Source organism: Aphanomyces invadans (genome assembly GCF_000520115.1).
Source record: "Aphanomyces invadans strain NJM9701 unplaced genomic scaffold supercont1.5, whole genome shotgun sequence".
Classification (NCBI taxonomy): domain Eukaryota; phylum Oomycota; class Saprolegniomycetes; order Saprolegniales; family Verrucalvaceae; genus Aphanomyces; species Aphanomyces invadans.
This window is the reverse complement of record NW_008580150.1, coordinates 1,219,436-1,245,643: the sequence shown is the minus strand read 5'-3', so window position 1 is coordinate 1,245,643 and position 26,208 is coordinate 1,219,436. Positions and strand designations below refer to the sequence as shown.

At 55.5% G+C, this 26,208-nt stretch overlaps 13 protein-coding genes across 19 annotated transcripts; 8 read left to right on the top strand and 5 right to left on the bottom strand.

Moving 5' to 3' along the window:
- Positions 1 to 512: 512 nt before the first annotated feature.
- On the top strand, positions 513 to 3,178 carry H310_03417 (hypothetical protein). 6 transcript variants are annotated; one of them, XM_008867259.1, is made up of 5 exons: positions 513 to 635; positions 683 to 937; positions 999 to 1,110; positions 1,173 to 1,673; positions 1,726 to 3,178. In XM_008867259.1, the coding sequence occupies exon 5, from the start codon at positions 2,078 to 2,080 to the stop codon at positions 3,089 to 3,091; it is 1,014 nt and encodes a 337-aa protein (XP_008865481.1). In that variant the 5' UTR covers positions 513 to 635; positions 683 to 937; positions 999 to 1,110; positions 1,173 to 1,673; positions 1,726 to 2,077; the 3' UTR covers positions 3,092 to 3,178. The 6 variants fall into 6 exon arrangements, with proteins under 6 accessions (XP_008865481.1, XP_008865477.1, XP_008865480.1 ...); XM_008867255.1 differs by having other exon boundaries at positions 683 to 1,673; XM_008867258.1 differs by having other exon boundaries at positions 513 to 899; positions 999 to 1,673.
- Positions 3,179 to 3,493: 315 nt separating this feature from the next.
- H310_03416 (hypothetical protein) lies at positions 3,494 to 4,178 on the top strand. Its single transcript, XM_008867253.1, has 5 exons — positions 3,494 to 3,573; positions 3,628 to 3,762; positions 3,829 to 3,855; positions 3,903 to 3,956; positions 4,026 to 4,178. Exons 1-5 carry the CDS (start codon positions 3,543 to 3,545, stop codon positions 4,139 to 4,141), a joined length of 363 nt encoding a protein of 120 aa, XP_008865475.1. The 5' UTR covers positions 3,494 to 3,542; the 3' UTR covers positions 4,142 to 4,178.
- H310_03415 lies at positions 3,977 to 7,292 on the bottom strand (the record flags this gene model as incomplete). 2 transcript variants are annotated; one of them, XM_008867252.1, is made up of 4 exons in its annotated part: positions 3,977 to 4,037; positions 4,085 to 5,374; positions 5,424 to 6,152; positions 6,231 to 7,292. In XM_008867252.1, coding segments are annotated over 3 exons (2,939 nt in total), but the record flags the coding sequence as incomplete, so codon positions are not given. The 2 variants fall into 2 exon arrangements, with proteins under 2 accessions (XP_008865474.1, XP_008865473.1); XM_008867251.1 differs by having other exon boundaries at positions 5,424 to 7,292.
- A 561-nt stretch (positions 7,293 to 7,853) lies between these two features.
- On the top strand, positions 7,854 to 8,546 carry H310_03414 (hypothetical protein; the record flags this gene model as incomplete). Its single annotated transcript, XM_008867250.1, has 4 exons — positions 7,854 to 7,995; positions 8,041 to 8,067; positions 8,119 to 8,172; positions 8,226 to 8,546. The coding sequence occupies 4 exons, from the start codon at positions 7,854 to 7,856 to the stop codon at positions 8,504 to 8,506; spliced, it is 504 nt and encodes a 167-aa protein (XP_008865472.1). The 3' UTR covers positions 8,507 to 8,546.
- A 25-nt stretch (positions 8,547 to 8,571) lies between these two features.
- Positions 8,572 to 10,102, bottom strand: H310_03413 (deoxyhypusine synthase; the record flags this gene model as incomplete). Its single annotated transcript, XM_008867249.1, has 7 exons — positions 8,572 to 8,658; positions 8,710 to 8,793; positions 8,856 to 9,107; positions 9,191 to 9,277; positions 9,394 to 9,780; positions 9,843 to 9,951; positions 10,005 to 10,102. The coding sequence occupies 7 exons, from the start codon at positions 10,100 to 10,102 to the stop codon at positions 8,572 to 8,574; spliced, it is 1,104 nt and encodes a 367-aa protein (XP_008865471.1).
- A 157-nt stretch (positions 10,103 to 10,259) lies between these two features.
- Positions 10,260 to 12,125, top strand: H310_03412 (hypothetical protein; the record flags this gene model as incomplete). The annotated part of the gene is made up of 6 exons (XM_008867248.1): positions 10,260 to 10,932; positions 10,981 to 11,103; positions 11,159 to 11,205; positions 11,294 to 11,369; positions 11,457 to 11,665; positions 11,790 to 12,125. 6 exons carry the CDS (start codon positions 10,260 to 10,262, stop codon positions 12,123 to 12,125), a joined length of 1,464 nt encoding a protein of 487 aa, XP_008865470.1.
- Positions 12,040 to 13,233, bottom strand: H310_03411 (hypothetical protein). The gene is made up of 2 exons (XM_008867247.1): positions 12,651 to 13,233; positions 12,040 to 12,590 (listed from the first exon to the last, which is right to left on the bottom strand). The coding sequence occupies exons 1-2, from the start codon at positions 13,216 to 13,218 to the stop codon at positions 12,109 to 12,111; spliced, it is 1,050 nt and encodes a 349-aa protein (XP_008865469.1). The 5' UTR covers positions 13,219 to 13,233; the 3' UTR covers positions 12,040 to 12,108.
- A 35-nt stretch (positions 13,234 to 13,268) lies between these two features.
- H310_03410 (hypothetical protein) lies at positions 13,269 to 14,265 on the top strand. The gene is made up of 5 exons (XM_008867246.1): positions 13,269 to 13,461; positions 13,508 to 13,564; positions 13,621 to 13,696; positions 13,750 to 13,809; positions 13,861 to 14,265. The coding sequence occupies exons 1-5, from the start codon at positions 13,297 to 13,299 to the stop codon at positions 14,175 to 14,177; spliced, it is 675 nt and encodes a 224-aa protein (XP_008865468.1). The 5' UTR covers positions 13,269 to 13,296; the 3' UTR covers positions 14,178 to 14,265.
- H310_03409 (hypothetical protein) lies at positions 14,233 to 16,145 on the bottom strand. Its single transcript, XM_008867245.1, has one exon. The coding sequence runs from the start codon at positions 16,117 to 16,119 to the stop codon at positions 14,497 to 14,499; it is 1,623 nt and encodes a 540-aa protein (XP_008865467.1). The 5' UTR covers positions 16,120 to 16,145; the 3' UTR covers positions 14,233 to 14,496.
- Positions 16,146 to 16,547: 402 nt separating this feature from the next.
- On the bottom strand, positions 16,548 to 19,377 carry H310_03408 (hypothetical protein). Its single transcript, XM_008867244.1, has 7 exons — positions 19,200 to 19,377; positions 19,102 to 19,144; positions 17,845 to 19,040; positions 17,534 to 17,787; positions 17,133 to 17,465; positions 17,003 to 17,073; positions 16,548 to 16,948 (listed from the first exon to the last, which is right to left on the bottom strand). The coding sequence occupies exons 1-7, from the start codon at positions 19,360 to 19,362 to the stop codon at positions 16,570 to 16,572; spliced, it is 2,439 nt and encodes an 812-aa protein (XP_008865466.1). The 5' UTR covers positions 19,363 to 19,377; the 3' UTR covers positions 16,548 to 16,569.
- Positions 19,378 to 19,595: 218 nt separating this feature from the next.
- On the top strand, positions 19,596 to 21,177 carry H310_03407 (hypothetical protein). Its single transcript, XM_008867243.1, has one exon. The coding sequence runs from the start codon at positions 19,692 to 19,694 to the stop codon at positions 21,009 to 21,011; it is 1,320 nt and encodes a 439-aa protein (XP_008865465.1). The 5' UTR covers positions 19,596 to 19,691; the 3' UTR covers positions 21,012 to 21,177.
- A 1,805-nt stretch (positions 21,178 to 22,982) lies between these two features.
- Positions 22,983 to 24,040, top strand: H310_03406 (hypothetical protein). Its single transcript, XM_008867242.1, has one exon. The coding sequence runs from the start codon at positions 23,062 to 23,064 to the stop codon at positions 24,010 to 24,012; it is 951 nt and encodes a 316-aa protein (XP_008865464.1). The 5' UTR covers positions 22,983 to 23,061; the 3' UTR covers positions 24,013 to 24,040.
- Positions 24,041 to 24,102: 62 nt separating this feature from the next.
- H310_03405 (hypothetical protein) lies at positions 24,103 to 26,161 on the top strand. Its single transcript, XM_008867241.1, has one exon. The coding sequence runs from the start codon at positions 24,464 to 24,466 to the stop codon at positions 25,412 to 25,414; it is 951 nt and encodes a 316-aa protein (XP_008865463.1). The 5' UTR covers positions 24,103 to 24,463; the 3' UTR covers positions 25,415 to 26,161.
- Positions 26,162 to 26,208: the final 47 nt, after the last annotated feature.

The window sequence follows — 26,208 nt, the reverse complement described above, 5'->3', positions numbered from 1 at the left end:
GTCCCGACCCACGCAGTTTCCACAAAAATAGCAACGGTACCAACCCAGATCAATTCGAGAATGGCAATGGTACCAAGCCAGAATCTACGCGATCGGAATCCGGTGGGTTGGCACCATTGCCATTCAAATGGACCCCGTGGACGGCATGCCGACAAGCGAGCAGAATTTGTGTAAAATGAATGAAACCTGGGCTCTGGCGTGTTTAGCTCCAGCGGTCATGTACAAAACCACTCGCTGCTCGCATATCCACATTTATCTGCACGCAGCTGCACCTGCACGCGGCTGTCTCGGGTCTTGGGTTTGATATCCATTGTACACTCGTAAATGTTTTACTTGTATTAGAGAAATCTGGTTTTGCAATGTTGGGTTAATTTGAACATCACTGTCACCACACTTATACTAGGAATGGTTATGGGTACAGTACAAACAGGTATAACTCGCGGGCAATTGTCTTTTTGGGTACAGGCCCTCGAGGGTCATGTCGCCGCGTTTGTCGCAGAGCACGATTCACCCTGACACATCCCCTTGGGGGTCTGCTCCCCTTGCGCCAGTTGCAATCCGATCGAGCGCATGCCAGCCGGCACGTAGGTGATTCGCCGGGGGAGACGTGTCGAGAGAGCACAGCGATGTTAACGGTTTTGTGAGATGTGGTCGAGCTTGCTAAGTAAGTACTCTTTTGTAGATGCATGTCTCGGAGAATGCACCGAATACGAAAGGCGCAAGTGGCCATCCGAGAGATGCCAGAATGCAATGCATGCACGAACACGTGCTTAAGGCGCCACGGGCGGCCACCTCCACATGCTACCCCGTCCTCGATGCGAGACCACAATGTGGGCAAACGAGTAAGCGACGAGAACTAGCGACGGCGCCACTTTTCCAAGATGGGCAGCAGCGCTACGGTGAGCGCGTGATGGGCGACAGGGTTGGACGCTACTTGGTGCTCGATGCCGCCGTCAGAGAGCGGAAAGGGTAGTGGGTTCCTCACTCTGGTGTTGTAGATGGGCAGGTGGAGGGGGGATCGCGCCTTCAACGCTGCCACGAACGCATACACCGACGGCATCCTGAACAGGTTGGCTCTCGCTTGGACTTGTCAACGTCGTCGGATCGATGGTGCGGTTGGATTGATCTCGAGACTGAATTGCCATCATGACGTGGCATCTCTTCTTGGCCAGTTCGCGCGGATCATGACGTGGCCAGTGCTGGTGTTTGTCGCGTCCGGTTACGACCGCGACATTGCTGCCACGGGCGGGAACGTCTTGAGTTGGCATCATTCGCCCCATGCGACGTGGTTTTCAATACGACCGGTCGCGCTCGTCCACTGTTTGAACTCTCGTCGCTGCGCTCCCTCAAAACGCGCCTATTGTCCATGTGCTCAACACAAAAGCCCTCCCCCCAGACCCTTGATGACCCCCCCGCTTGCTCAAGGCGTCGTGGTGAAGTGGGGGGCGGTCTGGGGGCGTTCGCCGACTGCGATGCCACGGACCTGAGCCCCCCCCACATGTGGGACCGATTCCAATTGCCATCGGATGCATTCCCCCCTCAACATCTATTGAATGTCCCGCGCGGGAGGTCCAAAGCCCTCTTTGCTGCCGAAACCACACAGTTCTACCGCCGAGGGGCACTTGTTTCGCTTCATAGCTACACGCGCTCCATGAACGGCGGCACGTGCCCAGGTATGGTCGATCACCCACAAACGGAGGGTTCCACACTGGCCATGTTACGTAGCGGCAAACTTTACTGTAGCCGGCGTTGGTACGCTTTGATATCCATTGCGCGTGCGAAATAACGTGCTTCACCAAGTACTCTTGAATCTCGCCATGCAGCGACAACGTCGCCATGGACTCGTTGGGGGCTGCGGGGTGCTATAGAGCCCACTTGTTCGTGTTGTACTCGGTGCTACAAGTCGCCCTGGCACGTCCGAAGCGGGTCGCGCGTCGAGATCGCCGCCAGCTGCTCATTGACGTCGTCCAAATTACGTGGTGTTGGAGAATTTTACCCAATCACATCGTCGCATGCCTATCACCCCCATCAACTTCAAAATGTTCGACCCGGCTGTGTGTGTCTTTGCGAGCGAGCGATGGGGATGTCGGGGTGCCTGTGGTGCTGTGGGTCGGCGCGGTCCAGGTATACCTTCGACGACATCCCTGACCTGCGGTCCAAGGTCGCCATCGTGACGGGAGCTAGCTCCGGCATCGGTCTCGTCACAGCCCGCGAACTCGCCCGCAAGGGCTGCCATGTCATTTTCGCAGGCCGGTCACGTGAAAAGACACTCGGAGTGATCCATCAAGTGGCGAGGTCGCTGCAGACAGCCACGACGCAGCTCGAGTTCATGCACGTGGATCTGATGAACTTGACATCGGTCCATGCATTTGTGGACGCGTTCCGACACCGCAACTTGCCGCTCCACATCTTGATCAACAACGCTGGCGTGATGGCGCCGCCGTTCACGCTCTCGAACGACGGCATCGAGTCGCAGTTTGCCACCAACCACGTCGGCCACCACGCCTTGACGACGGGGCTGCTGCCCATCCTGGAAGCATCGGCACCGTCGCGAGTGGTCATGGTCAGCTCGCGGGCACATGTGCGCGCGCCTGGCATCGATTTCACCAACCTGAACAATGCCCAAAAGTACTTTTCGTGGAACTGGTACAGCCAGTCGAAGCTGGCCAACATTTTGTTTGCAAGGGAGCTGACTCGTCAACTCGAAGTGCGCAATGTCATGAACGTTTACGTGAATGTCGTCCACCCTGGCATCGTCCAGACGGCTCCGACGACCCACCAACACTGGCTGGCCTCGCTCATTCTGTCGTTGTTCGAGCTCGAAGTTGACGACGGCGCCAAGACGCAACTGTACGTGGCGACATCCGACGACATTGTTACGCACAACTGGCACGGCGAATACTTTGTCCCGATTGCAAAACTCGGCGCGACCGATTCCATGGGCCACAACCAAGTCCTCGGGAGGAAGCTGTGGGCGTTTACGGAAGCGCTGATTCGCGACACAACCTCGGGTAACACGCCCGACTTGTGCGATGCGTGTCATTCTTCCACTACCGCGTTCTTGGACGCACAGGATCGGCAAGCTCCGTGACTTGTTCATGCACAGCTTTGGGACACCCAGTGCGATTGACTGTCTGTTTAAATTAAACCGTATGATAGAAGTTTGAGTGAATCGCCCGTGCCATCGATGGACTCGACTGCCAAGGCATGGTCCATCCGTCTTGTCATGTAGTTGACATAACGCAGTCGAGGTCGGCCTCTGCCGCTCGAGGGATGACGCAATGACCGTCACATTGCGCCGTACCTCACGACTGCCCGAGAGATCGTGGCATGTAGCGGCAGGAAAGACTGGGTGCCATTGCCTTGGCAGGAAGGACGACGCTGCGGGGATTCCATGTTTGCCAGGCACGTGTAACTGCCAGCTGATCCACAACGAAACGGTCGTGTGCGAGCGATAAAAATTCACTTGGATAAAGTATGCTAACGTCGAAATCTCGAATAAAAGATCTCGTTCGTGGCCGAAAGATCGCGCCGCGACGACGATGGATGCGGTCGCATGGCATGTGAGCAATCGTACGTCGCTTCACTCGACTTGGAGTGCATGCATGCTCAGCATGACATGGATAGTGCTGGCAGAAGGCTCGACGCTCCTAAACGTACTCTCCGTCGTCTTCTATGTCATCCTCGGCCTCGCTGTGTTCATTATCGTCGTCGGGATCTGTTTTTGCTGGCTCAACAAGCGCGCGGACGCCGAGTTTGACGGTACGGACGTGAACCTGACAGCCTCATGGTTCTGCACGCATCTCACCCTGCACTCTTCATGCACAGAACAAAACACGTATCGCGAGCTCGAAGGTATTTTGAGGTTTCCTGTCGATGCGCTCTGTGACTCATTTGCACAGATGGGACAACTGCTCCACCCAGCCATGCCAGATCTAGTGGCTCGACATGCCCAGGTACATCATGTCCTACGTCGCGCGAGGAAGAGCATTCAAATCTCAAGGGCGTTCGATCGCATCATGCAGGTGGCACCCTTCCTGACAAGCGCGTGATCAAGAAAACTCCATCCAAGCCGCTTCCCTACCGAGCCAAGTCGACATCGTCCCGTCCACCCCAAGCGAGCACCACCGCTCAACTCTAAGTTGTCGTCTTTGGAACAAATCACTTCTTACATTGCATGTCGAGCAGCACACGAACAACTCATGGCCCACGAAACGCTGCACACATTACAGCGTTGTCGGTGAGTTGATGGGGGCCATGGGAAGTGGCTCTCCGACCACTGCAGCTTCGGCTTTTATATCCTTTGGAGGGTATTTTGCATCGTGGGGGTTCAGGACCGTGCCGGCGGCCAGGTCGGTCACATCACCGCTAGGTCGTGCAGGACTTGCGTCCTCTTCACTCGTTTCAGCGGCATTGTCAGGGCCGTCAGGTTTTGCCGTCATGACTTGATCCACTCTCGTTGGTGTCGTCGCAGTCGACGATGTTGTGCCGTCCGTAGGAACACCGTCGTCTGAGGTAGTGGCAAAGTCAGACGAGCTCGTGGGGGATTCGTTGGTGGCGGTAGCGTCCTCCGATTTGTCGTTGGGACTTTCCTCTTGCTTGATGTCGCTTTCGTCAGTGGCGGCAGCCAAATGTCGTCGGGACGAGCTCTTGGACGTGAAGCTTGGTGGTTCGACTGCGGCGGCCATCGCAGGCCTCGTTGTCGTGCGCTTTCGCTTCTTGGTTGCATTCTTCTTGTCTAGTTTCTTTGCATTGTCTTCTTCCAACTTCAACTTGGCGTGGGCTTCTTTGTTCAAGTTGTCGGGGGCCATTGTCCCACGGCACCTGAGCGCGCCGCAGTGACACTTGAACGATTCTGTCGACGTCGTTTCCATTTGGTAATCGTACGACAGTTCTTCGTCCGCTTCGATGTCGCGCAGCGCTGTGATCGCGATGCGCTTGTACTCGCCGACTTCCCACTTGAGCAAGTGGCAGTTTGGGTCGCACGAGTGGTTGATAAAACGGGAGTCGCTGCCTTTGACACGGCCGTCCAAGTACACGTTCTTGTCCAGTTCCATGATGTAGTAGTTGGGATCGTTTGGGCTCGTTTCAGCGTGCGCAATCATGCGGTCCTGCTTCATCCACGCCGTGATGACTTCGCCGACGTACTCGATCACGAGCGCGCCGGCTTTAACGGGTTCGAGCACGCGCAACCCAAAGCCGCGGCCATTGGTCGTCTTGAACACCTTGGTCTTGGGAATGGCAGCGATTTGTAGCGCGCGGTTGCCACAGTCCGGGCCGACACGACAGTTGAAGTGCTTTTCCTTTTTGTCTCCTGTATTGCCAATGCACTCAACGAAAGCTGCACGATTCGTACAGTCTTCGTCGCACTTGTCTATGAAGGTAATGACCACACTGCATACAATAGCCATGTAAGTCTGTACCTTTGCATTGACACATGGGCAAGTCGTTCATGTCGAGCTTGATGGGCTTGAACTGGTACTGGTTTCGGCGCAGCTTTTGGAAGCGCGGAGGCGGCGCGTTGCTTTCGTCCAAGTACGCCATGGGCAAGCGAAACTGGAATTGCTGGAGCTTCAATGCTGCCGCCGCAACTTCAGCTTCGTCGTCGACTTTGGGCGGCGGCGGCAACTTGGGTAAGAATATGTCGGGAAACTTGAATTTGCCATCAAACACAATCTTGTCCGGCCCGAAAAAGTCGGGAATCGACGGCAACTTCTTGGCCTTATCTCTGCCACACACCATTGCATAATTGTTGAAGCGACAGCTCGGCGGGATGCACAGCGGGTGATATGCCGTCGCGCAGTACATGCATTTCATGAGCCCCTCCGATCCTTTCTTGCCGCTGCAGTTGTCGCATGTGTGGCGAGGACACACAAGTGTCTTGTGTTTGTGACCGACTTGCGTGTGCGGGTGCTCTACGAGGCACTCGGGGTGGTAGAACTTGCCGCAGTGCTCAAGCGCGCACTTGACGAGCGCTTCTCCGGCGATTGCAAATTTGTGGCATATCAGGCACTCATATTCATGGCTCACGCAGCTGTCGCATTTCCACTCGTCCGGGAGCTTGTCGTCGCTGGATAAGCCGACGCATCCAAGATGGTACGAGCCAAGGCAGGGTCCGTCGCACAATACGTACTCAGTCCCCTCCGCGTCCTCTACTTCCAGACACGCTGAGCACACTTCTTGTTCTCGTTCGAGTTCAGTCCGGAAGTCACCCGTGGGTTTGACCGTACTCGTTGGAGCAAGCCAGAGCGGCAGTTCATCGCGGCTGATTCCCTTGGCTTTGAATGGGTCGGACGGGACGAGTTTTAGTTCGGTTTTGAGACGTTTTGAAGGCGAAGGTTTTATGATAACCGGTAGCGAGTCAGCGACCAGACGTTCCTGCTTGTCAACGAAGGGATCGGCAATCGGAGTTGCACGGCTCCGCGACACAGACTTCTTAATCACTTCGCCCGCAATTGCCTCTTTGTTTGGTGGTGTTGGGCGAGCTCGCTTGGGGACTTGTGTGTTTTTTTGCTTCTTCTCGGGAATGTAAGTCAGCCCTCCCAAATCAGCGTCGATGGCCGAAGGTTGGGGCTTCCATTTCGCCCCGAGCGACGGGTCGTAACGCTCGACATACGTGCCTTGCGGTGCAATGTGCATGTAGTCGAAGCGGTCGTAGGTGTAGTCTTTCTTGAATCCGTTGAAATGAATCTTGATCGTTCTGTCCGAGACTTTTATGACCTTGGCTGCAAACCATTGCCTGTATTTATAGCACTTGATGTCCACGCGATCGCTGGCCTTTAAATTGATGAGGAACGGCATTCGTTCTTCGCGGAAACGTTCCATGAGAGCTTCGATCGTCAACGATGTGGTTACTGTCGTGTTTTTCGTCAACATCCAAGATATGCTGTCCTTCTTGGGCCCCGGTGACTTTGAATTCATGACTATTGACGTAGGCTCAGGCATTGCCAATGATGTCACGTCCGCCGAAAAGAGTTGAGGTGATATTGCATTGCTCTCTCCGACTTCGATTTTCTTTACCGCGTCGTTCGGCGAGCTCACTGACGAGGGCGCGAGTGTAGAAGCATCGTTTGTCGAATAGGCATGAGGGTGTTCGACGTCGTCAGCGACTTTCGCGCGTTTTGCCTCGACGGCAATGTCGCAGAGATCGCTGGTTTGGCCATCGAGGAGCGTTGCAGTAAGCTCCTCAGGCGACTGATCGTATTTGGCATCGACCTTAACTGCGTCAGTCCCGGCGGGAGTGTCCTGTCGCGGCGGGTCTCTCGCAGGCGCTGAAGCGAAGATCTCCATCGATTGCTTTGGCAAATGAGGTTTCCCCCCCAGCGATTCCGGATAAAACGGAACTAGCGCCGTCTATTGGCTGAAAAACGCGCGGGTCCGGATAATTGCCTCTCGAGCACCTGACAACTTTGAAAATCCAACCAGGGACATTTTGTCGAGCGGCAGAGGTCTCCAGGAGCGAGCGGTTCAGTCCTGGGTGATGGAGCTTGGACGGGGAACAAGAGAGATTCGGGCCTTATTGACGACAGTGGGCAGCAGGAACGAAGCGCACGAGTGACAGTGTCTCAAATGGGCAGGTCAGGGACGTGCTTCAAACGACAAAGCGCATGCACGACACAAGCAACTAGTTGGGTCACTTGGAGCAAGTCAAAGATCACACACTTCAGGCACTCAGCCCGCTTCCATCGCGATTGTGATGCGAGAGGTGTCAGTTACAGATCGGAGCAGAGGTATTGACGTTTCACACCGCCCCCACTGAGATCCGCCGCGTCGGGAACAGTTGGGATGGTCGGGTTCGGTGAGGCCATCTCGAATTGCCGCACGAGGCTGCGTCATGGGCTAACGCGGGCACGATGTTGGGACTTGTAGAGTTCAGCGTGACGTCGACGATTGACCTGTTGTTGTATGTGGCACTGGCCATTGTCATCACGCTGATCGTGGTCGTGATCTACTTTGCGCACCAGTACTTGTACTACAAGAACCACGGCAGTCCAGGTGCGTGTGCATGGGTCGATATCGGGCTCACTCTCTTGGCTGTAGCACACGCTGACTACGAAGAACTGCGAGGTACAGCGACTTCATAATCCTGATATCCACGCATGACGCCATGGCAACTAGACCTGGACGGAAACATTGTGCAGCAAGCCAATACAATCTGCTCGAATGGGCCAGGTCGGTGTGATGGAATGCGGCGGCCGACGATTGAATGGGGCTGCTGCTTGTAGGCATTCGAATGGACGAAGCTCCGACACGCCCCAAGCTCCAACTCCTGCGCGCGGCCAGCTCACCCACAAACGAAGACGTCCCGACAGGTCGCGCTGGTGCGATGCTTCAGCGAAGCGAGTCAAATCCAGGCCCCCACTCGTCACCGCATCTGGTCGCATTAACTTCAGATGAACCGTCGCCGTGTCACCCCCACAGTAGCCGCACATCCAGCAACCGTACCAAGGACAGCGAGGGGGCGCTAGCACCGGGCAAGGCTTCCTCCGCTCACACCATCGTGTAGTGCAAGGTAATGTTAATGGTACGAAGTGGGAGGTAGCGCATTACGCCGTTGCATTCGTGGAGAACTCATCCAACGGTACCGACTGCGGTGAAGTCCTTGGCAAATGTCTGGGCGACCAACAAGGGAAACACCAACGTCGCATCCGCATACACCTACTCATACCATCAACTTCTGGTACAGCCCCAACACGAACGTGGCTGCACCTTGGCGGGCGTCGCATTGAGTCGTAGTTTACCCCAAGACACTGCTTCATCAGGGCGCGCTCCTGCGTCGCTCCCGTCAAATTCCTACCGCGTTATTTCCACGGTTCAAACCATAGAGATCCACGGCGAGGTCGGTCGGCACGTACCTGGCCAGTATTGACAAACACAGCAAAATCGGCGCCATTTCGCATGAGGTTGGCATTCAGGATGTGGTGCTTGACAACGCCACCGCCGAGGATGATGACCCCGGTCTTCTTGGCTCGGATCGCGTGGTCGTTCATGCGCCGAATGTCCGACACGATGTCGAGCACCAGCCCTTCCTTGCGGTACGAATGAAAATAGATCATGTCACCGATCGATCCGTCCGTGAGCGCGGGACAAAACACTGGAATGTTGTTCTATCACGAGAAGGGACGACGTTGAGTCGCCATCAACACAATTGCAGCGACCTTGAGGAGCCACCGACGCACGGCAAACGCACCTTGTAGCACCAGTAGTAGACCGAATCCTCGTGGTTGATTTCTTTGCCGAGGCGGTGGATCATGGTGCTGGGCGACCACACAGTGCCCTGCGAAAGCAACGGTCAATCGTATGGATTGTGTGTTCGCGCATCTCGTCGACACGCGCCACGTCCAAGCAATTGCATTGAACTGCCACACAAAGAGATGAGTAGATCGGGCTTACTTGAGTAAGTTGCTCCTCCAGCATGGCGTCGAGAATGGGATTGAGCCAGTCCTCGAACTTGCAGTAGTTGTCGTTTGGCACAAGCAAGTTTCCGATGCGGTTGATGCCTCGACGCCGAAGGTCGGAACCCTTGAGCGCAAAGTCCCCGACGTACGTTGGCGCTAAACACTTGATGAAGTCTTCTTCGACGCCGCCCGCTGTCGCAACGATCACGTCCACCATCTTGTGCTGGGCCAGGAATCGAAGAGTCTCGCGCAGTCCGCTCGAAATTAAGTTGGACGTATACCCCAAGAAGATTTTGCATGTGGTTTTGGCACGCACGGCTGGATCTTGCAGGTCGTCGTCGTCGTTTTCGTCGACGGGTTCGTCCGACAGCCGCCATGCACGCTGAAAAGGCGTCAGATTCTTGGGGGTGAGCACAATGTACCGTCATGACATAGTGTACCTACCATGCGGTTGATCTCTTCCACCGCTTTGCCAAAATTTGTGCTTTGGAAGCCCATAAACCGGTATGAATTGAACAGGTTGTCATAGTCGACACCGTTGTTGAAGTCGTATCTACATGCGCAGGGAGATCGTCAATCTGGAAGAATGGATGAATCATGCAGTACCCCTTCACTTTCGAGTAATCTCCATTGTCCAGGCGCTCTGACTTGACCAGGACGGCCGCTTGAGCCCCCGCCGGTGCCGCGCCTTCTTGTTGCGCCATGGACGATCGATGGGATTGAAGATGCTAATTGCTGTGGGTCATTTGATTGGAGGGAAACGAAGGGTCATTATGGCGCGTGATTGGCTAAACCAACATTCATTTCAACCAATCAAAGTCGACAATATCTCGACCTTTGGCGGTGGATCTTGCATTGAACATGGCGACGTCCTACGAAGCATGGGACAAATACGATGTCGACAAGGTGATGCAGCAGCTCGATGAAGCGGACGCCAGGGAAGAAAAACTCAAGAAGAAGCAAGAGTTCCTGAAGAAGAAGGACAACGTCGTGGACGAGGCGGGGGATTCCGCGGAGGTGTTAGCAACACGTGCAGCAGTTGCGGCATTGAAGGCTAAACGGCTCGCCGACCGAAACAACAAGAAGAATGCCGACCGAGGAGGCATCTCAGTAGTAATGGACAGCAACAGCGTCGTGGCTGTGCTTGAAAAGCAAGCAGGTTTGCTGCAGCGAAAGAGTTCGAGCATCCAGACGGCGATGCGGTCCCGTGGCCAAGCAAGTGCATTCCTCACCAAGAATCAAGCGACAGATGCTCTGGCATCGTACCGCGAAGCGCTTCGGGCGGTCGACGAGCTCGACAACGTTATTCCACAGCTCGATGTCATTGAAACCGAGATCGAACAAACGTCCAAGTTGCTGCAACAACAACCAAACAATCTATCCAATTCTGGTGGACCCGACCACCACGCTTGCAGCGGTCCTTGCAACCACTCTGCTCCGCAGAACACTCCTGTAGGTCCGCCATCGCTTCCCAAGAGCTCCGACTTGAAAGGCATTGCGAAGATGCTTCGAGTAGACTGTTTGATAGGCATCGGTACTGTCATCCTACGTCGGTTCGAAGATCTGACCCTTGTCTCACTAGGCATGTGCCACATGGAGCGGTGCCATTACGCGTCGGCATCCGAGTCGTTTCGAGATGCGATTCTGATCAACGGTGACAACTTGGAAGCGTGGAGGCTGCGCGCAGCCGCGTTTTCTCGAATGGGTACGACCTTCGTTCGACCATCGTTCTCGTCACGATCGGCTCATCATCTTTAAAGGTGCACCGCTCATTGCCCTGCTTCACTGGAACAAGGTGGTTGCCGTGGTACGTTCTCGGTGCGCAAGCACGATGGTTCTGCTCGTGGAAGTTCCAGGATCGAGTGATACCAATTGGTTTCGATGTGGTGGAGCAGGAAGGCGAAGCTGGCGACGCACAAAAGGAGCTCGACTCGCTTGAAGCTGAGCTCATCGAACCAACCTACACCGATGGTAAAGAGTTTGCTGTGTTCTCGACTGCACAGGGGAGACTTGTTTACCCCGTCAGGCGAGAGCGGTACATGCTCATGCTCTGTCTAGACGACGTGTACTCGACGGCCATGGCGTACTTGAATCGCGACGCATTGGATGAAACGCTGGCTCGCATGCTCCTGCTCCGCCATGAAGCAGACGTGATCATGGTCGAAGGGTTCTACACGTACTCGATCCACAAGTACCGTGCGATCCTGGACACTCTGTCCAAGGTCTTGGCATCGACGCCCCATCTGCATCATCCCGCCCTCGATCAAGTAAGTTGTCGTGGCACTTCACTGCGTGAAGATGGGTGTGCGTGGCGGCTGTCAGTGGCCATTCGATCGCATCGCGATCTCGGCTGCTTTCCACACAGTCGAATTCATGAAGGAATCGATGTAGCTGCGTTTGGCATGTCATGTCAACATCGCGAGTGGGTACTTGGACATGCAGAAGAACCTCCCGGCAGCAGTCAACCACTGTTTGGCCGCGCTGGATATCGAGCCTGCTGTTATCGCGGTCCGCTACCGACTCGGGCACGCCTACCGCCTCCTCGGCAAATACGACCTAGCGACGCAGGAGCTCCAGATGGCGCTGCGGGTCGCGAGCACTGCAGCGCCGTCGCCAGAGGGATCCACCACACTCAAGACGATTTCGACGGAACTGGACCGGGTCGAGTTTGACAGGTCCGAACTCGACCTACACTCGATTCAACGTAATCTCAAATCGCTTTCGTGACTTTGGTTGCGCGTGCCGGCCGTTGGCCTTTCATCGGGCAGTCGCCGTTGAAATGGACTTCGACCTTGCAGTACCGACACACGTCGAGGCATTCGCGGGCTTGGTGGGTCCGTGCGCCGCAGTTGAAGCACTTTTTCTTTGGCCACGCGTCCGCAGCGCCAGCTTCGACTTCAGCGGCGATCTGCGCTTTAAATGCAAGTTTGTTTTCGAGCTTGCGCTTCCTCCCCGCTTCCTTCTGCGATCGCATCAATCGCTGCCGCTCTTTCTCGGCTTCGCTCATCGGTGCGCGGTCGATTTGGCGCTTCGGATCCGTCTTGTGCGTGTGCATAATGTGGTCGTGCACGAGGTGGAAAAAGAAGAGAAGGGGGTCCAAGCACGAGGGGGTTGCTGGGGCTACTGTGGTCATCGACGCCACAGCTCGTTGGGCTTTTGCGGCGACATATTCCACAAGCAACAAGTGTACGGCTAGAGGAACCGCCATGTGTCAAATATAATGCGAAACGGGACGGAAGTGGAAGTACATACCTTCAATGGTCGAGATGCAACCTTTTCCGCTCGAATGGTAGCGCCAGTACTTGGACTCGAGCGGCGGCCGGGCGAGCTTCACGCATCGCAGATGGGACAGCGCTGGATCATTCAGAACGGTGGGCGCCTTTTGCCACGGGGTGTCGATGAAAATGAGTGTTTTCAAACTGTCGAGGTCTTCGAGCTCGTCGATCACGTACGCATCGATCGACGGGTACACGACGACTGCTTCCTTGGCGTCGTACTGAGGCCGGCTCTCCTCAGGAAACGGGTACGGAATGATCGCGATGTCGTCAGGAGCCACAACCTTCCCATGAGGAGCAGTGCTTTTCTTTTGCTTGTCCTGGAACAAAATGTCTACTTGAAGTGGCAGACGAATGCGCGGAACGTCCACGGTCAACGGCGCCCCAATTGGGAGATAACACACAGCGCAGTAGTACTTGCAGCTCTTGTTACAGCCAGGACATAGCTCACGAGTCCACTCTCCTGGGGCGGGATTGGACTTTGCAACTTCCGCGGTGGCGGTCTCGTCCGCCAGCCTCGTCGCCGGCTCGATGTCAGGGTCCATGATCACAAATCCCACCACATGAGTTTTTCGGACGATTCGACGATTTATCCGGATAAGGTGGCGAATTTGAACATCATCATGATCGCCGCGCCGCCGCCAGCAGAGAAGACGATCTACTTCATTCGGCATGGCGAATCCACCTTCAATCAATGGCGTGTGCGAAGTATTCTTACCTTTTCATGGATCTTCGTGAAGGACCCGATGATCATTGATGCCAGATTAAGCGCAAAGGGCAGGCAACAGGTACCAGTCGCATGGCGCAAGCGCCAACGTGTCACGATCTCCACAGGTTGCCGTGTTGAAGCAGACTATTCATGATATGGGGCTTCATGAAGTTGTGGATGTGGTACGTGCCGTTCGCACGACGCCCTGTGAACTCGACTCAGGCGGCATGTTCCATAGATCATCACCAGTCCCCTCACACGTGCCGTCGAAACCACCCTCGGAGGGTTTGACGGGTGCAACATTCCCATCCAAAGTACGTAGGAGTTTCTCTGTCCACGATAGCCCACTGGTGTGATGCTTGAGTAGTCAGCCCGCTGTGCCGCGAAATGCTCGACACCGCGTGCGACATCGGGCGACAGCCTCATGGTCGGTTGCATCCCATCCATTGACGACACTCATTACATGTCCATGGCAAAGAGTTGGCTCAAGAATTCGGCTCGCTTGGCATCGATACGTCCTCCTTGCCGGACTTTTGGTGGCTCACTAGTCCCTCCGACGCCACCAAGGTCATCCCTCAGTCGCCAGCAGAAGTAGCCCAACTCCGCGAATCGACTGCCGACCTCGACGCCCGCATTGTTGCTTTCCTCACCGAACTCCACGCTCTGCCGTACTCCAACATTGCAGTCGTTGGCCATAGCAGCTTCATCAAACGGATGACCAAAGCGTCCCGAAAGCTGTCGAACTGCGAGATCCTCGTCACGCCTCTAACTGCTTTGCTGCCAACGGAGCAATAGAACCTGCCACGAATCCATCCACGTGCGCTCTGACCATGGCGTGTTCTCGAACGACATGCAGCTCCCCAACGCAGTGGCTGTCGTCCTTTCATCAACTGGGGGCCATCGTGTGCCGCTCGGAACAATCTCTCGCACGACGCCACCCCAGTAATGCGCCTTGGTCTGCATCTACTGGTACTACGTGCTTGTAAGGCTGCAGATCTCTGGGCTCGACATTGACTTCGTCACTTCCGTCATGTCGACGACAGTCGCGGCGCCATCGAGCTACCCCAGATCTGATACGCAAGACACCACATCCAATGCAGTGCGCGAAAGAGTTTCAACGGCTTCGATTGCCACGCGAAGCGACTCGTGCAGTCTTGGTCATCTTGGCCGCGATCCACTTGCGCATGTGCTTCTTCTGCTCGATGCGGACGTCCTTGACAGACTGCATGTCCAACGGATGGCTAAACATGAAGTCCAAATGGTGGGCTCCTCCGTCAACTCGGAGGGCGACGACCGAGTCCGACACAGACGTGAGGACGCCCGTGCCGGACCACGGGTCGTAGTTGCCGTTCGTAAACACAATGTTCGACGTGGCTTCGAGGCCTTGGCGGCCGCCGTACACGGTGTTTGCCCACGTCGGGCGAAGGGGAACGTTCCATTTGGCGAAGCAGCTCTCGTTCGTGGCCGACACGTTGTGAAAGCTTGGCGTGTAGAAATCGTCGACGCCGTCTTGGTCCATGGGCATGTACATCTCTGAGCACGACAGGTAGTCCCAAAAGTCGGTGTCGTGCTGGGATTCGTTCGACGGCTGCCCGAACGAGTAGCATGGTTTGTCGAATGTCGTGTTGTAATACACGCCGACGCTGTTGCGGACAGCACGAAAAAGTGCCACGTCGTCGTCGATGAGCAGATCCTTCAAATGTGAGCATGCGACGCGGACGGGGTAAGCGGGCATGATGCTGACGCCGTTCATGAGATACGACGACGGATACGGGTAATTTCCCATCGCCATGGACGCAAATGCGCCTTGAATCCAGTCGAAGAGCCCCAATGCGTCGGCCTCGGTGTCAAATGACTTGCAAAATCCAAACGCCGTCGCGAGCGTGTCGCGGCCACTCGGAGTTTTCGCTGCCGCTTCAATCTTGCCCCAGACGCTCTTTATGTTGGGCACACAGTTGGCTTCAGCACCGGCGGCCGGCGTCGCATCGAACGTGACAATCCGCATGAACGAGCTCATGTCAGCGGCGGGAGTTTGGCCATCGAACGCCAAGACCGGTGCAGACCCAGCAATCGTGCCGTCCACGACGTGTGGGTACTTCTGACGAAACCAAGTGGCCAACATGCCGCCGTACGACCCGCCAAACGCAATCACGGCGCTTGACGTCGCATTGTACACGTCCTTGAGCTCCCGAATGAGCACGGCGTAGTCGGCAAGCGCTTGCTCCGACGACAAGTACTCCATGCGGTTGAGGGCATCGTCTGGGATCGACAGACCAAAGTATCGGTGTTCGGCAAACACGAGCATCGCGCCAAACTCGGCAGCGTTCTCCCACATGAGTCCTGTATGGTTCAAGTACAGCTCGACGTTTGCTTCATTGCCCGTGTAGAAGAAGATCGGGCCGCCTTGCTTCCACTCAGCATCGCATACAAAGTATCGCTCCTCGTATGTGTTGCCAGTGGCGCCAAACTGATTCAACGGTTGGGTCAAGTACGCTTCCGTGCAATTCTTGCGCAAATCGACATTGTAGTCCCTTTTAAACAACGCCTTGTCGTTTGATGACGCACCCGTCATGCCAAAGACCACGGCAGTGCCGGTAATGAAAAGGACTAGGCCGCCCATAATGAAGGACTTGGTCCACGTCGCGTGCTTTGCAGCAACCGCATTGCTCTCTTGTGTGTACTTTTCTAGGATCGGGAGCCGCGTGTCCTCGTCGGCGGTGCTGGACCGAGCGCTCATCCACCGCCACCTGTCGTCCAACTCGGGAATTCGAAAATGACGGATTTCGACGGCGAATTTCCTGGTTTGTGATTGGTTGCCTGTTGAAATATTCAAACCTGATTGGTCATGTTGAGCAGGTTCAAGTTGCGGGAAGCTCGGATGGATATTTGCGGCCCTCGACTGCTTTGGGACATGCCGAGCCACGACCACGGCGCGCACCCACCCGATGCTTCCCCACAACAAGTACAGCCCGCGCGGTCGTAGGATTATGGTCAGAACCATGCCAAGGTAGTGGGTGCTTTGGGAAGGTGAGGATTTGCCCATTTGTTGGCCTCGTCGGAAGAGAGGTGTGTATTTGAGCAACTTGGGATGTGTGGTTGGTAGCCACCTCCGTGAGTACTTGGTGATGTGGCCACGAACATGAAAGGACGCATGCAATGCACGACTCGACAAAATGATCGTGTTAAATTATCGCTTTCGGAAGCGCTTGAGCGAATGTTTCTTGGACTTTTGCATGAGATCGAGGTTGGCGTCACGGACACTGTACTCTCCATCGGCCGAGATCCTGTTGCTCTTGATGTCTTCGTGGAGACGGAAGAACTTGCGCTTGGACCCGATCGGGCGGAGGGGTTCCATGAGGAGGTGGTGCAGCTCGGCGCGCTGGCTGGTGACTTTCGACGTGTCCTTCTTGGGCGCTACATCAAGCATGTCGTCGTCGAACGGGAGATCCGCCGCCTCGGCCATTTGCTGGAACCACGTCGCCTCGCTCTTGACCTTGTTCTCGCTGTTCTCGGTCGCAAAGATCGACTCGGCCAGCTTGACGCGTTCTTTGATGAGAGGAAGGAATCTACCACGAGTTGGTCAAACACCAGCAGCACTCCAGCCGCTCCATCTTTCGTACTTGTGGTCGACTGGAAACATCGAAAAGCCCGACGGACGGTGGAGAACGTTGCAGATCTGGGCATGGTATTTCTACGAGGCAGGCATGACTCAGCCATATACCACTCGTTCGAGAGAATGTACACACGAACCGCGTCAATCGGGGCCACGAACGAGATACTCAACCCGTGGTTGGACGCACGGGCCGTGCGCCCGCTGCGATGAACAAATGTTTCCGCGGACCGGGGAATGTGATAGTGCACGACATAGTCGACGGACGGGATGTCGAGCCCGCGCGCGGCGACGTCGGTCGCAATCAAGATGCCTTTTTCGTTCGCGCGAAACTGGTCCAGCTTCTTCAGACGCTGCTTTTGCTGCATTTCTGCGTGCAGTGCAAACACGGGCAACTTGAGCAGCTGCAGCACGCCGGCGAGCTTCCGGACCCCCGAAATGGCATTCAAAAACACGATCGTGCGACCCGTGTACTGTTGGGGTACCACCGAATCATGAGCTCACACAACCAGCACATAAATTTGGATCGATGGAAACGTACTTGGGTCAAAAAGTAGTACAGCACGTTGTTTCGATGCTCGTCCAAGCACTCGACTTGGGCCAGCTCCAACCCTTCCGGCAACGTGACTTCGGCGCCTCTGCTCGGCGTGGTGGCAGTCGCTTCGTCGTTGGACGAGGTCTCCTTCGCACTTAGGTCGACAACCGCGGGCTTGCCGCGGAGACCAATGCGCTTCATGATGCTTTCGAGCATGGTGAGGGCGTTCGGGTTCTTCGTCTTCTTTGTTTGGTACCGCCCTGCAAGCCATAGATCGGTCCACGTGAGAACGCACAACGCAAGCTGCAGGTTCGTACCAGCATTTTTCAACGTCATCGTTGCCGAAAACAAAAACGTTTGCCGCAAAAATGTCTTCTTTGGCGTCGCGGCAACAACAACTGGGACCGTAGCTTCGCTCTCGGCGTGCTGCTTGAGCACGTCGTCCAACATGACGATGCCGTCATCACCAGCGGTTTTGCCTTCATCGTCCTCGTTATTCTCGTCATCGTCGCTGCTTTCTTCTTTTGGCGCAAACAGAACTTTGCCCTTGTTCACGCGCTCAAAGATCGACTCGAGTTGCGGAAAGCTGCCTTGCTGCAGCATACGATCGGCTTCGTCGACGATCAAAAAGCGCAAGTCGTCTTGCAACGTGTCAAAGTGGGGAGTCTCTCCCGATTCCATCACTTCCCACAAGCGTCCGGGGGTCGCAACGACAATTTCCGGGCGGTACGAAAGCTGGCGCTGCTGTTTCTGGATAGCCATGCCACCGACAAGTGACACAATCCCGACGCGGCGTTTGTCTGGAATCATAGCTTGCAAGTGGGCCACGATCTGGATTGCTAGTTCGCGTGTCGGCGTCAATATCAAGGCACGGCACTTGGCACGCGGCTCGTTCGACCGTAGCAAGTACTGCAGCACGGGCAGACCAAACGCTAGCGTCTTACCGGACCCGGTTGGGGCAGCGCCGACTACATCGCGCTGCTCGATCATGGCCGGTATGAGAGTCAGTGCTTGAATTGTGGTGGGGGCAGCGAAAGCCAGCCGCGTCAACGAAGCATTCAACGTGGGGTGGAGCTTGAACTTGGCCCAACCGGGCAAGACAGGCAAGGCTTCTTCAGCTGCGGCCGCGATTATCGCTGAGTGATCTGCCACGTCGTCGGGTGGAAGGTCACAGTCTTGGTCATTGTCGCCAACTTCACCTGCGGTGTTATGCTGCTCTGTCGAGTCAGGCTCTTTATTTGCCTTTTTTGATCGCTTTCGCTTCTTTTTCTTTCCACTCTCACCATCAGCACTGGTGGATGGTGATGTGGAGACGACGGGAACAGGATTTTTTTGAATGACATCGTCGTCGTCATTGCTGAATTCAGTTGCGGTTCGTGCTGCCTGCTTGTCACCTTTGATTGTCGACCCTTTGATAGAATTCTTGCCAGCAGCTTTTTCGGTTGCATTTTCCTTGGACTTTGCCTTCGTCTTCTTTTTGGCTGCAGTTGCATTCGAGGTGTTTCCGCCAGCACTGCAAGTCGTTCGACGTCAGCTCGTGTACATCCACCGACTGTATCAACATGAGCGCTTACATGAGTACTTTGCCCCCAAACCCATCGTCCTCCAATGTGTAGTCTATGGCAGCAATCAGCGGTGACAAGTACTTCGTGAGATGGATGTGTCAATTCACCTGTGAGCTCTTCGAGTTCGAACGCGTTTCCGTCGTCAAAGCCTTCCAGCATGTTGTCACTTAGATCTACTCGCTTCCATCCTTTGTCGAACTTGTTTTTCGCCAGCATCGTTGTGTTTGTCGTCCTTGCCGCCGTCGGGCCGCGCTTCTGCTTCTTCGCCATGATGTTGAACGTTCAGAGCGCAAATGCTCAATATTTCCTCCAACCATTCGGGATTATTCATGTGATTGGCCAGAACTATATCTTATCCAGCCAATCCATGCCTTTCAAGGTTCTTGCATTTGGTTCGCTGAAATTTGAAGAAACTCCGTGTTTCAAGCCTTGGATTCGCTATTCGTATTTTGTTTTATCCAGTGAAAAGCCGAACATTGTTCGGAACAACATTTCATCATATGTGTGATATCGAGAAAGCGGTGATCAAACTGACATGCTGCGCGGACCCTGCACCATGGAATGATCTCTTGCATGCCAAGGAAGACCACAGTCGTGCCATGAAGGAAGCCTTGCTGAAGTATGTGCCGTTCGTTCCCGTCCTCGACAATCTAACAGACGCTGCAAGTGCGTTTGCACAACGGTATCCAGCCTTGGCGATCGACTTGTGGGCATCGCTGCTGGTCTTTGAACACCCGCACGCGAACACGTCCGAGTTGCGAAATTGGGTGCTTCACATACTCAACTTGACAGGCGTGGCGTCTATGCCTCTCGATGCATCGCAGGTGCAAACTCTTGTGGATGCATGCGTCCAGGCGTTGCCGACCACACGGCGCCGTCATGTTGCCAAGCGGATACATGCCTTCCAAGCGACACTAGCTGATGCATTTCAGTACGAGCAAGCTGATGGAACGTCGTCGGACGTGTTGGTGTACCTCGATCACTTGGCGATGAATGTTGGGAGCCATGCAGCGAAGGGCCTTGCGTGCTCCGTAGAATTCATGCTGCGGTGGCCGCCATCGTCGGCCCCAGCTGCGTGGAAAATCGATCGGCACGTTGTGCATCGCATCAAACTGCTCGCGTCCATGTACCCTGAGCTGTTCCAGTCCATGCTGCAGCACTGGATGGGGCTGCAGTATATTTCCGTGCACGAGTTCAATCATGTGTTCCGACACAGTCGGGAATTCGAAGCTATTCTCGGCACCGTGACAAGTCGGCACGCAGTGACGCTCCATCGCCTAACCACCAGCGCTGTGTTTTGGCGCACGCAGTGCGCCACTGGCGACGTACATTTCATCCAAACCAAGCGAACTGAAGCCTCGTCCGAGGTCGGACCATTCGCCTCGGTATGGCCCGCCTCGTTAACTCTGGAGCCCCAAGTTGTAGACGCCTTGCTGGAAGAGTTTGACGTCGCTCTGAAGCACGCTCCGCGCTATGCGTTTGGGCCTGTCGCGTTGGGGCTTTGGGCATTGCTGGGTCACATGAACGGGAACCTTGCAGAGTATCGCGGCCAAGCTGCTGCCGCCACCCGACTCTTCCTTGTGTCGACGCTGGATCCGATGGCGTGCAAAATCGAGTCGGAGAAACTTTTTGTCGTTGTGGCGTTGATGATGGAAAGCCGATGGGCGACGTGGGCGATGTGGACTCCGGGGTTGACAAAGCGGGCGGTTGAGTTTTTGGCAAAAACGATTCCCGAAAGTCCATCCAAGGAAGCCAAGTGGGCCGCGCACATGATGCTCCAGCATTTTGTGCTGGACAGCATCGTCGTTCAAGATATTCAAGCCGACGTATTACCCCCGGGCGCACGACGAATCCTTCAGTGTCGGAGGGAGGGCACCCATCCAGTAGATCCAGAGTCGAGGGACGGTGACGACGAGTAGAGAAAAGGACGCGTACAAGTTTCGCACTGCCTTGAGTGCATTCGTCGTTCGCATGCGACTGAAGGGAAATCGTCCGAAGCATTTGCATCTCGAGTTTTATGGCACTTCGATTGTTGAAATACGTTTTTCGCCGAAACAATGTGCATGGCTTTGCCTCCGAGATGACAATTCCACACGTTGCACTTTCTCCTTCGCTTCGATCACGGCGCTCCAACGTTATGGAGGACAGTGGTGTCGGCCAACTCCAGCGCATCCCAAGCAATCTGCACTCGCGACACATTCGCGCACCCCACAGACTCCATCGCAGAGCTCGACGATTGAATCGTCCAGTGCGGCGCGCCGTCCGGTTTGGCATCGTACCGCTGGTTGACGTGGTCACGGCGTACTACTGGTCGTCCACCACCCCTGCGTCGTTTCGCAGCGTATTGTCACGTCGCTCAAGCTACAGCCGCGTTTGAGGTCCAAACTCACCCCATTCTCGTGACCATGTCACCATGTTCTCGAACTTTCGTGGCACTGGAGCACGCGCACCGCATGCACTTTGGGCTTTCCCTGCCCGCCGCGTTTCTAGCGATGTTTGGCGAGAAAGTTGCGTTGACACAACGCCCAAAGTCTTGGCGGATGTGACGCACTCGGTATCGTCTAGATTCGTGACATGGACGTCGGCGGCGGTCGTCCCAATCGACCTCGCCTGGCGGCTAGGCCAGCTTCACTGCCACTCTACAGCTGGTCGCTACTTTTTCATAGCCTTTGCGTTCGCACCGGTCGTTGCCAGGCAGGTTTCCGTCGTCGCGGGGGCAAACTCGACGACTGATTGACGGGACATATATGCAGAGGTCTCCAATCTCGACGATAGATGTCTCGATAGCGCTCTGCGACTCACTAAACGCGCAAGCCGAATGGAGGATGCTACAGCTTCGAAGGCCGCGGCAATTGCCACGCATGTGTATGTTGCTGCCAGTGGCATCGATGACAAGTCCAGCTGTCCGAAGGCGATATTCGTTTGCGAAAGCGGACGAGACGTAGCGAATCCAAACGCTGATGGCGTGGCAACACAATTGTCGATTGCATGACTACGGGCCATCTCGGCAGGCAGATGCGACACGGCCATTCGTGCCGCTGCTCTATCACAACCTCCATCGCTCGGGCCAGCAGGCGAGGTAGTTGTGCCTCTTTCAAATATTCAGGCTGCTGCGTACAGCTGAGTCTTTGTCGCACACTGGTTAAGTCCGTCTCTACAGGCGGACGCTGCCCTCCTTTGTTGTCTTTCCAATGCGCCACCCGTGCCTCTAAAATGTGTTTATCATCAATGTACGGGTCGTTCATTTGTAGAGGATATATGCGTTTTCAAAGAATTCGTTTTGCAGGCGAGTTCATCTGCAACGACTGAATTGTGCGGTTGGGGACGCGTGTGTGACTCGATGGCAATTGCGCAGGCCGCTTGGAAAACCAAGAATGTGCGAGCGCTTGGGATTTGAACAATCTGTCGACAGATTCAGCTACGCGGACAAAGAATTGGCCCACGTCTCGACAACGCTACTTGAAGGGACTTGTGCTTTGAATGCTGGACGGACGCCGAGTTCGTGGGTGTGCCAGCAGGGGATCGGGTGAGATTTCGCGAAGTGTGCACCTGGAACAAGCTTTCGTCCATTTGATTGGGTAAAAAGACAGCTGAATCGCCCTCCAGCCAATCATATTTCGTGCTGGAGGTTGCCGTGTCCATCAAAAAAATTGCAAATAAACTGGAAATGTTGCAATATGTGCGACATGGCGCGGAGGGTGGTCTGTCGGCAGGACGTTCCGAAGGCGCCTCAAGCGGCGAAGGCGGCGGTGCATCCATACCTTGCTGTGAACACGTGGACGATGCGTTCGCTGGTGGTGTTGGCGAAGTTACGCCAAGGTTGTGTTGTTGTCCCCTCGGTGGCTCCTCCTTATATGGATCCCGCGCTTGGAAGTTGTGGTTTGTTGACTTGAGAATGTTGGTACATCTCCAACGCCGCTTCAATGGCGCGGTGCCACCTCATTTTCACATTTGCAGCGAGCCACCACCATGCACATGTTTGCCAAGGTGATGCTTATCCTCATCAACATTGGGTTCATCGTTGCCGGGTCCCTCTTGATCTGGCTCGGAACCAAGTCGCGCAATGGCCACTGGACCGACATCTTCTCCACTGGCACCGCCACGGACGTGAATACGGTCGCCACGGCCATCATTGCTCTTGGGGCGTCTGTCATCGTGATTGCGTTCTTTGGGTTTGCTGGCGCCGCGTGCCGCAATCGATGCCTCCTCACACTCTACTCAATCTTTGTCGTGTTGGGGTTGATCATATTCGTGGCCATCACGGTGCTGGGGTTCCTTTCGTCGTCGCAAGCCAACACGTGGATCGCGAAGTCGTTCCCTGCTGATCCCGCCGAGACAGACGTTGCCAAGGGATTTAACCAAGTGTACTGCTACGCTGAAGGCGGGCGCTTCTGCGTCACGATGCCTGCCAAAGACGCCATCAATACATTCTTTCCGACGGGCAGCGATGCCACGGTGACTGCTCTTTCCGCAGCCGGCATTGATGTAAATGCCAACACAGGCCTCCTTGGTGTGTGCGACCAAGTGAGCGCCAAGCTTGCCTCATTGCCGGCAACTGCTGCCGAGATTGTGAAAAGTGCGCTGCCCAACGAGTACAAGGATGCTTGTGCGACATGCCAAGACGTCAAGGCCAACTACGGCGACTACAGCGCCGTTTTCGACTGGGTGGACGGCAAATGCCCGTTGACGACAGAAACGGCGCAGTGGTGCGGCGCGTTCCTCATCACAAAGAACCAATCGTCCGTGTACGAGAAAGCCCCGTACAAGCAGTGCCGCGCCCCCGTCTTGGGACTGTGGAAAGACTACAGCACCCGCGTCGGCATCGGCGGCATCGTGCTCTCCGTTTTGTCCCTGCTCTTAATCGTGCTTTCATGCAAAGCTGCACGCAACAACGAATCAGACGGGTACACCGCCGCATAATCCAAGTTTTACAACATTCCATCTTGCATTCTGTTCGTCGCACACCATGGCTGACGAGATGCCAGTCCACGTGATGAACACCCCTCCTAGGTCATTCCTTTCGTGGATTCTACCGCCCCTAGCGCGAGCTGCAAGGAGTCTCCCTGTTCCTCGTCCTTCACTATGATTCCATACGCCGACAAGGTCCGTTCCTCTCGCTGCGACTGAATCGACGACCAGGTCATAGAGAAAGACTGGGAGGCGCAGGGGTCGACAGGACCTGAAGGGACCGGTCGAGGTGACGTCGTGACGTCTCTGAACGGCATCCCCAACGCACTAAATCACTGCAGATGACGTGCAGGGTGCCGACGTGCCGTCGAATCGGCATGTTTCCCTTGGCGTCGTCCTCGATCCGTGCCTTTCGTTCGAATCGAAGCACTGGCGTACTTTGTCAGTTGTCGTTTCGTACCCGATGATGCAAACCCTGGCGAAAGCGGTCGTCATCTTCCTCAACCTCGGGTTCTTCATCGGCGGGTCGCTCCTGATCTATTTGGGCGTTGTCCTACGCGGCGGCCGCTGGTCGGACGTATTTGCGGCCAAGAACATCACGTCGGACGGTGCGTCGGAGTCACTTGTCCTGCTCGTTCTCGGCGCTGTTGTCGTGCTCGTTGCGTGTCTCGGTTGTGCCGGTGCAATTTGTGCAAATCGGTGCCTTCTCACACTCTACTCGATCTTTGTCGGGATGGCCATGCTGATTTTCATCGGCGTCGCTGTCCTTGGGTTCGTGGCCGCTAGTGGAGCCAAGAATTGGGCAGCCACGTCCTATCCGGCCATCGCGCAAGAAGCCGACATTGCGACAGGGTTCAACGAGGTCTACTGCAGCGCCCAGGGCGCTCGCTTCTGCACATCCGCGACAGCGAAGGAAGCGTTCACGTCGTTTGTGCCGGCAGCAGCGCCGACGATCACCGCGGTCGCGTCCGAGGTCGGCATCAACGTCACCGAACCGACGGGGGTCGTCGGATTTTGTAAGAATATCGATGCCAAGGCCGTGGCGCTTGGGTCGCTTGGCGCAGCGTTCACAGCCAAGCTCCCAAAAGAATACAAAAGCGCATGTGATGTGTGCACTGCCGTGAACACGAAATTCGGCGACGACAGAGCCATTTTCGAATGGGCCAACGAGAAATGCGCCATGACCCCCTCGACAGCGATCTGGTGCGGCTCCTTCCTCTTGGCCACGACGTCCACGGGAGCATATGAAAGCTCGCCATACAAGCAATGCCGCCCTGTCGTGATCGACGTCTGGCGGTCGTTTGCAAACCAGGTTGCCATCGGTGGCGTCCTCTTGGCCGTCGTGTCGCTCGTCCTCGTGATCCTGGCATGCCGACTTGGACGGCAAACCACCGACGACTATTATGTGGCATAGGCCTAATCACACGAGTCCTCGTGCCTGCGACTTCTTCGGAACTAACGAGCTCATTACACCATTGCCCTGGCAGGCGGGAGATGTAGTTTTCACGCCGCACAATGCATCTCTAGAAACAGCGTCATGCACACTGTGCTGCTGGAGATGGTACTTCAAAGCGCTCGTGTTGCCAGTGTCTGCATCCAGTGGACGAGATCTCCAGCGCATGTCCAACAAGCTGAAGGAGCTAGGTGCGGTTCGATCAAGCATGACGTCGGTGGCCACCAGCGCGAGTATACTGGAAGTGTACTGCACGAATGGACGCGCCAACGACGCCATGCACATCGCGTGTCGCAAAATTGCACGATCGACGGTATCGTGATGATGATGAACATGAGACGAAGCGGGTCGTTTGCCACGAGGACGACAACGTCCTTGCATTGGCGGCGCACGCAGCGATCTCCGTGACGCTATGGCTACGACGGGTGGACTCTCCCCGGCGTCGGTGGGCACTGTTCCTCATGAGTCGCGCCTTTCGCAACGACTGTCCAAGCCCCCGCGGCGTCCTCGTTGAGATCCAGCAACTCAAGCCAACCCAGCAGGCTGGGCGCAGCGACGATAGCAGTACAACCGCGTTCGGGATGATCTCCTGGAGCGACTGGTCGTGACATTGTATAATTGAGATGTTTCGTCGTGGAATCTAGAGATTCATCTGGATCGTTTCCATGGCGTCGTGACTTGAATCTTGACAAATGGATCGAGTAGGCAATGATGGACCATGATCACGTCTTCCGGACCATTGTGATGAGCTAAGC

What these genes read in the sequence shown, in the direction of transcription:
- H310_03407 (XM_008867243.1), top strand. Translation starts at nt 19,692, where the DNA reads ATGAAGGAAGCCTTGCTGAAGTATGTGCCGTTCGTTCCCGTCCTCGAC.
- H310_03410 (XM_008867246.1), top strand. Translation starts at nt 13,297, where the DNA reads ATGATCGCCGCGCCGCCGCCAGCAGAGAAGACGATCTACTTCATTCGG. An exon ending in GCGCAAAGGGCAGGCAACAG is followed by an intron (nt 13,462 to 13,507) that starts GTACCAGTCGCA and finishes CGATCTCCACAG; the next exon opens with GTTGCCGTGTTGAAGCAGAC. An exon ending in CATCGGGCGACAGCCTCATG is followed by an intron (nt 13,810 to 13,860) that starts GTCGGTTGCATC and finishes TCCATGGCAAAG; the next exon opens with AGTTGGCTCAAGAATTCGGC.
- H310_03417 (XM_008867259.1), top strand. Translation starts at nt 2,078, where the DNA reads ATGGGGATGTCGGGGTGCCTGTGGTGCTGTGGGTCGGCGCGGTCCAGG.
- H310_03409 (XM_008867245.1), bottom strand. Translation starts at nt 16,119, where the DNA reads ATGAGCGCTCGGTCCAGCACCGCCGACGAGGACACGCGGCTCCCGATC.
- H310_03406 (XM_008867242.1), top strand. Translation starts at nt 23,062, where the DNA reads ATGCACATGTTTGCCAAGGTGATGCTTATCCTCATCAACATTGGGTTC.
- H310_03416 (XM_008867253.1), top strand. Translation starts at nt 3,543, where the DNA reads ATGGATGCGGTCGCATGGCATGTGAGCAATC. An exon ending in CGCATGGCATGTGAGCAATC is followed by an intron (nt 3,574 to 3,627) that starts GTACGTCGCTTC and finishes TGACATGGATAG; the next exon opens with TGCTGGCAGAAGGCTCGACG. An exon ending in CACGTATCGCGAGCTCGAAG is followed by an intron (nt 3,856 to 3,902) that starts GTATTTTGAGGT and finishes TCATTTGCACAG; the next exon opens with ATGGGACAACTGCTCCACCC.
- H310_03405 (XM_008867241.1), top strand. Translation starts at nt 24,464, where the DNA reads ATGATGCAAACCCTGGCGAAAGCGGTCGTCATCTTCCTCAACCTCGGG.
- H310_03408 (XM_008867244.1), bottom strand. Translation starts at nt 19,362, where the DNA reads ATGGCGAAGAAGCAGAAGCGCGGCCCGACGGCGGCAAGGACGACAAAC. An exon ending in GATGACGTTGAAAAATGCTG is followed by an intron (nt 17,788 to 17,844) that starts GTACGAACCTGC and finishes TATGGCTTGCAG; the next exon opens with GGCGGTACCAAACAAAGAAG. An exon ending in TGTACTACTTTTTGACCCAA is followed by an intron (nt 17,466 to 17,533) that starts GTACGTTTCCAT and finishes GTACCCCAACAG; the next exon opens with TACACGGGTCGCACGATCGT.
- H310_03411 (XM_008867247.1), bottom strand. Translation starts at nt 13,218, where the DNA reads ATGGACCCTGACATCGAGCCGGCGACGAGGCTGGCGGACGAGACCGCC. An exon ending in TTGCATCTCGACCATTGAAG is followed by an intron (nt 12,591 to 12,650) that starts GTATGTACTTCC and finishes CGGTTCCTCTAG; the next exon opens with CCGTACACTTGTTGCTTGTG.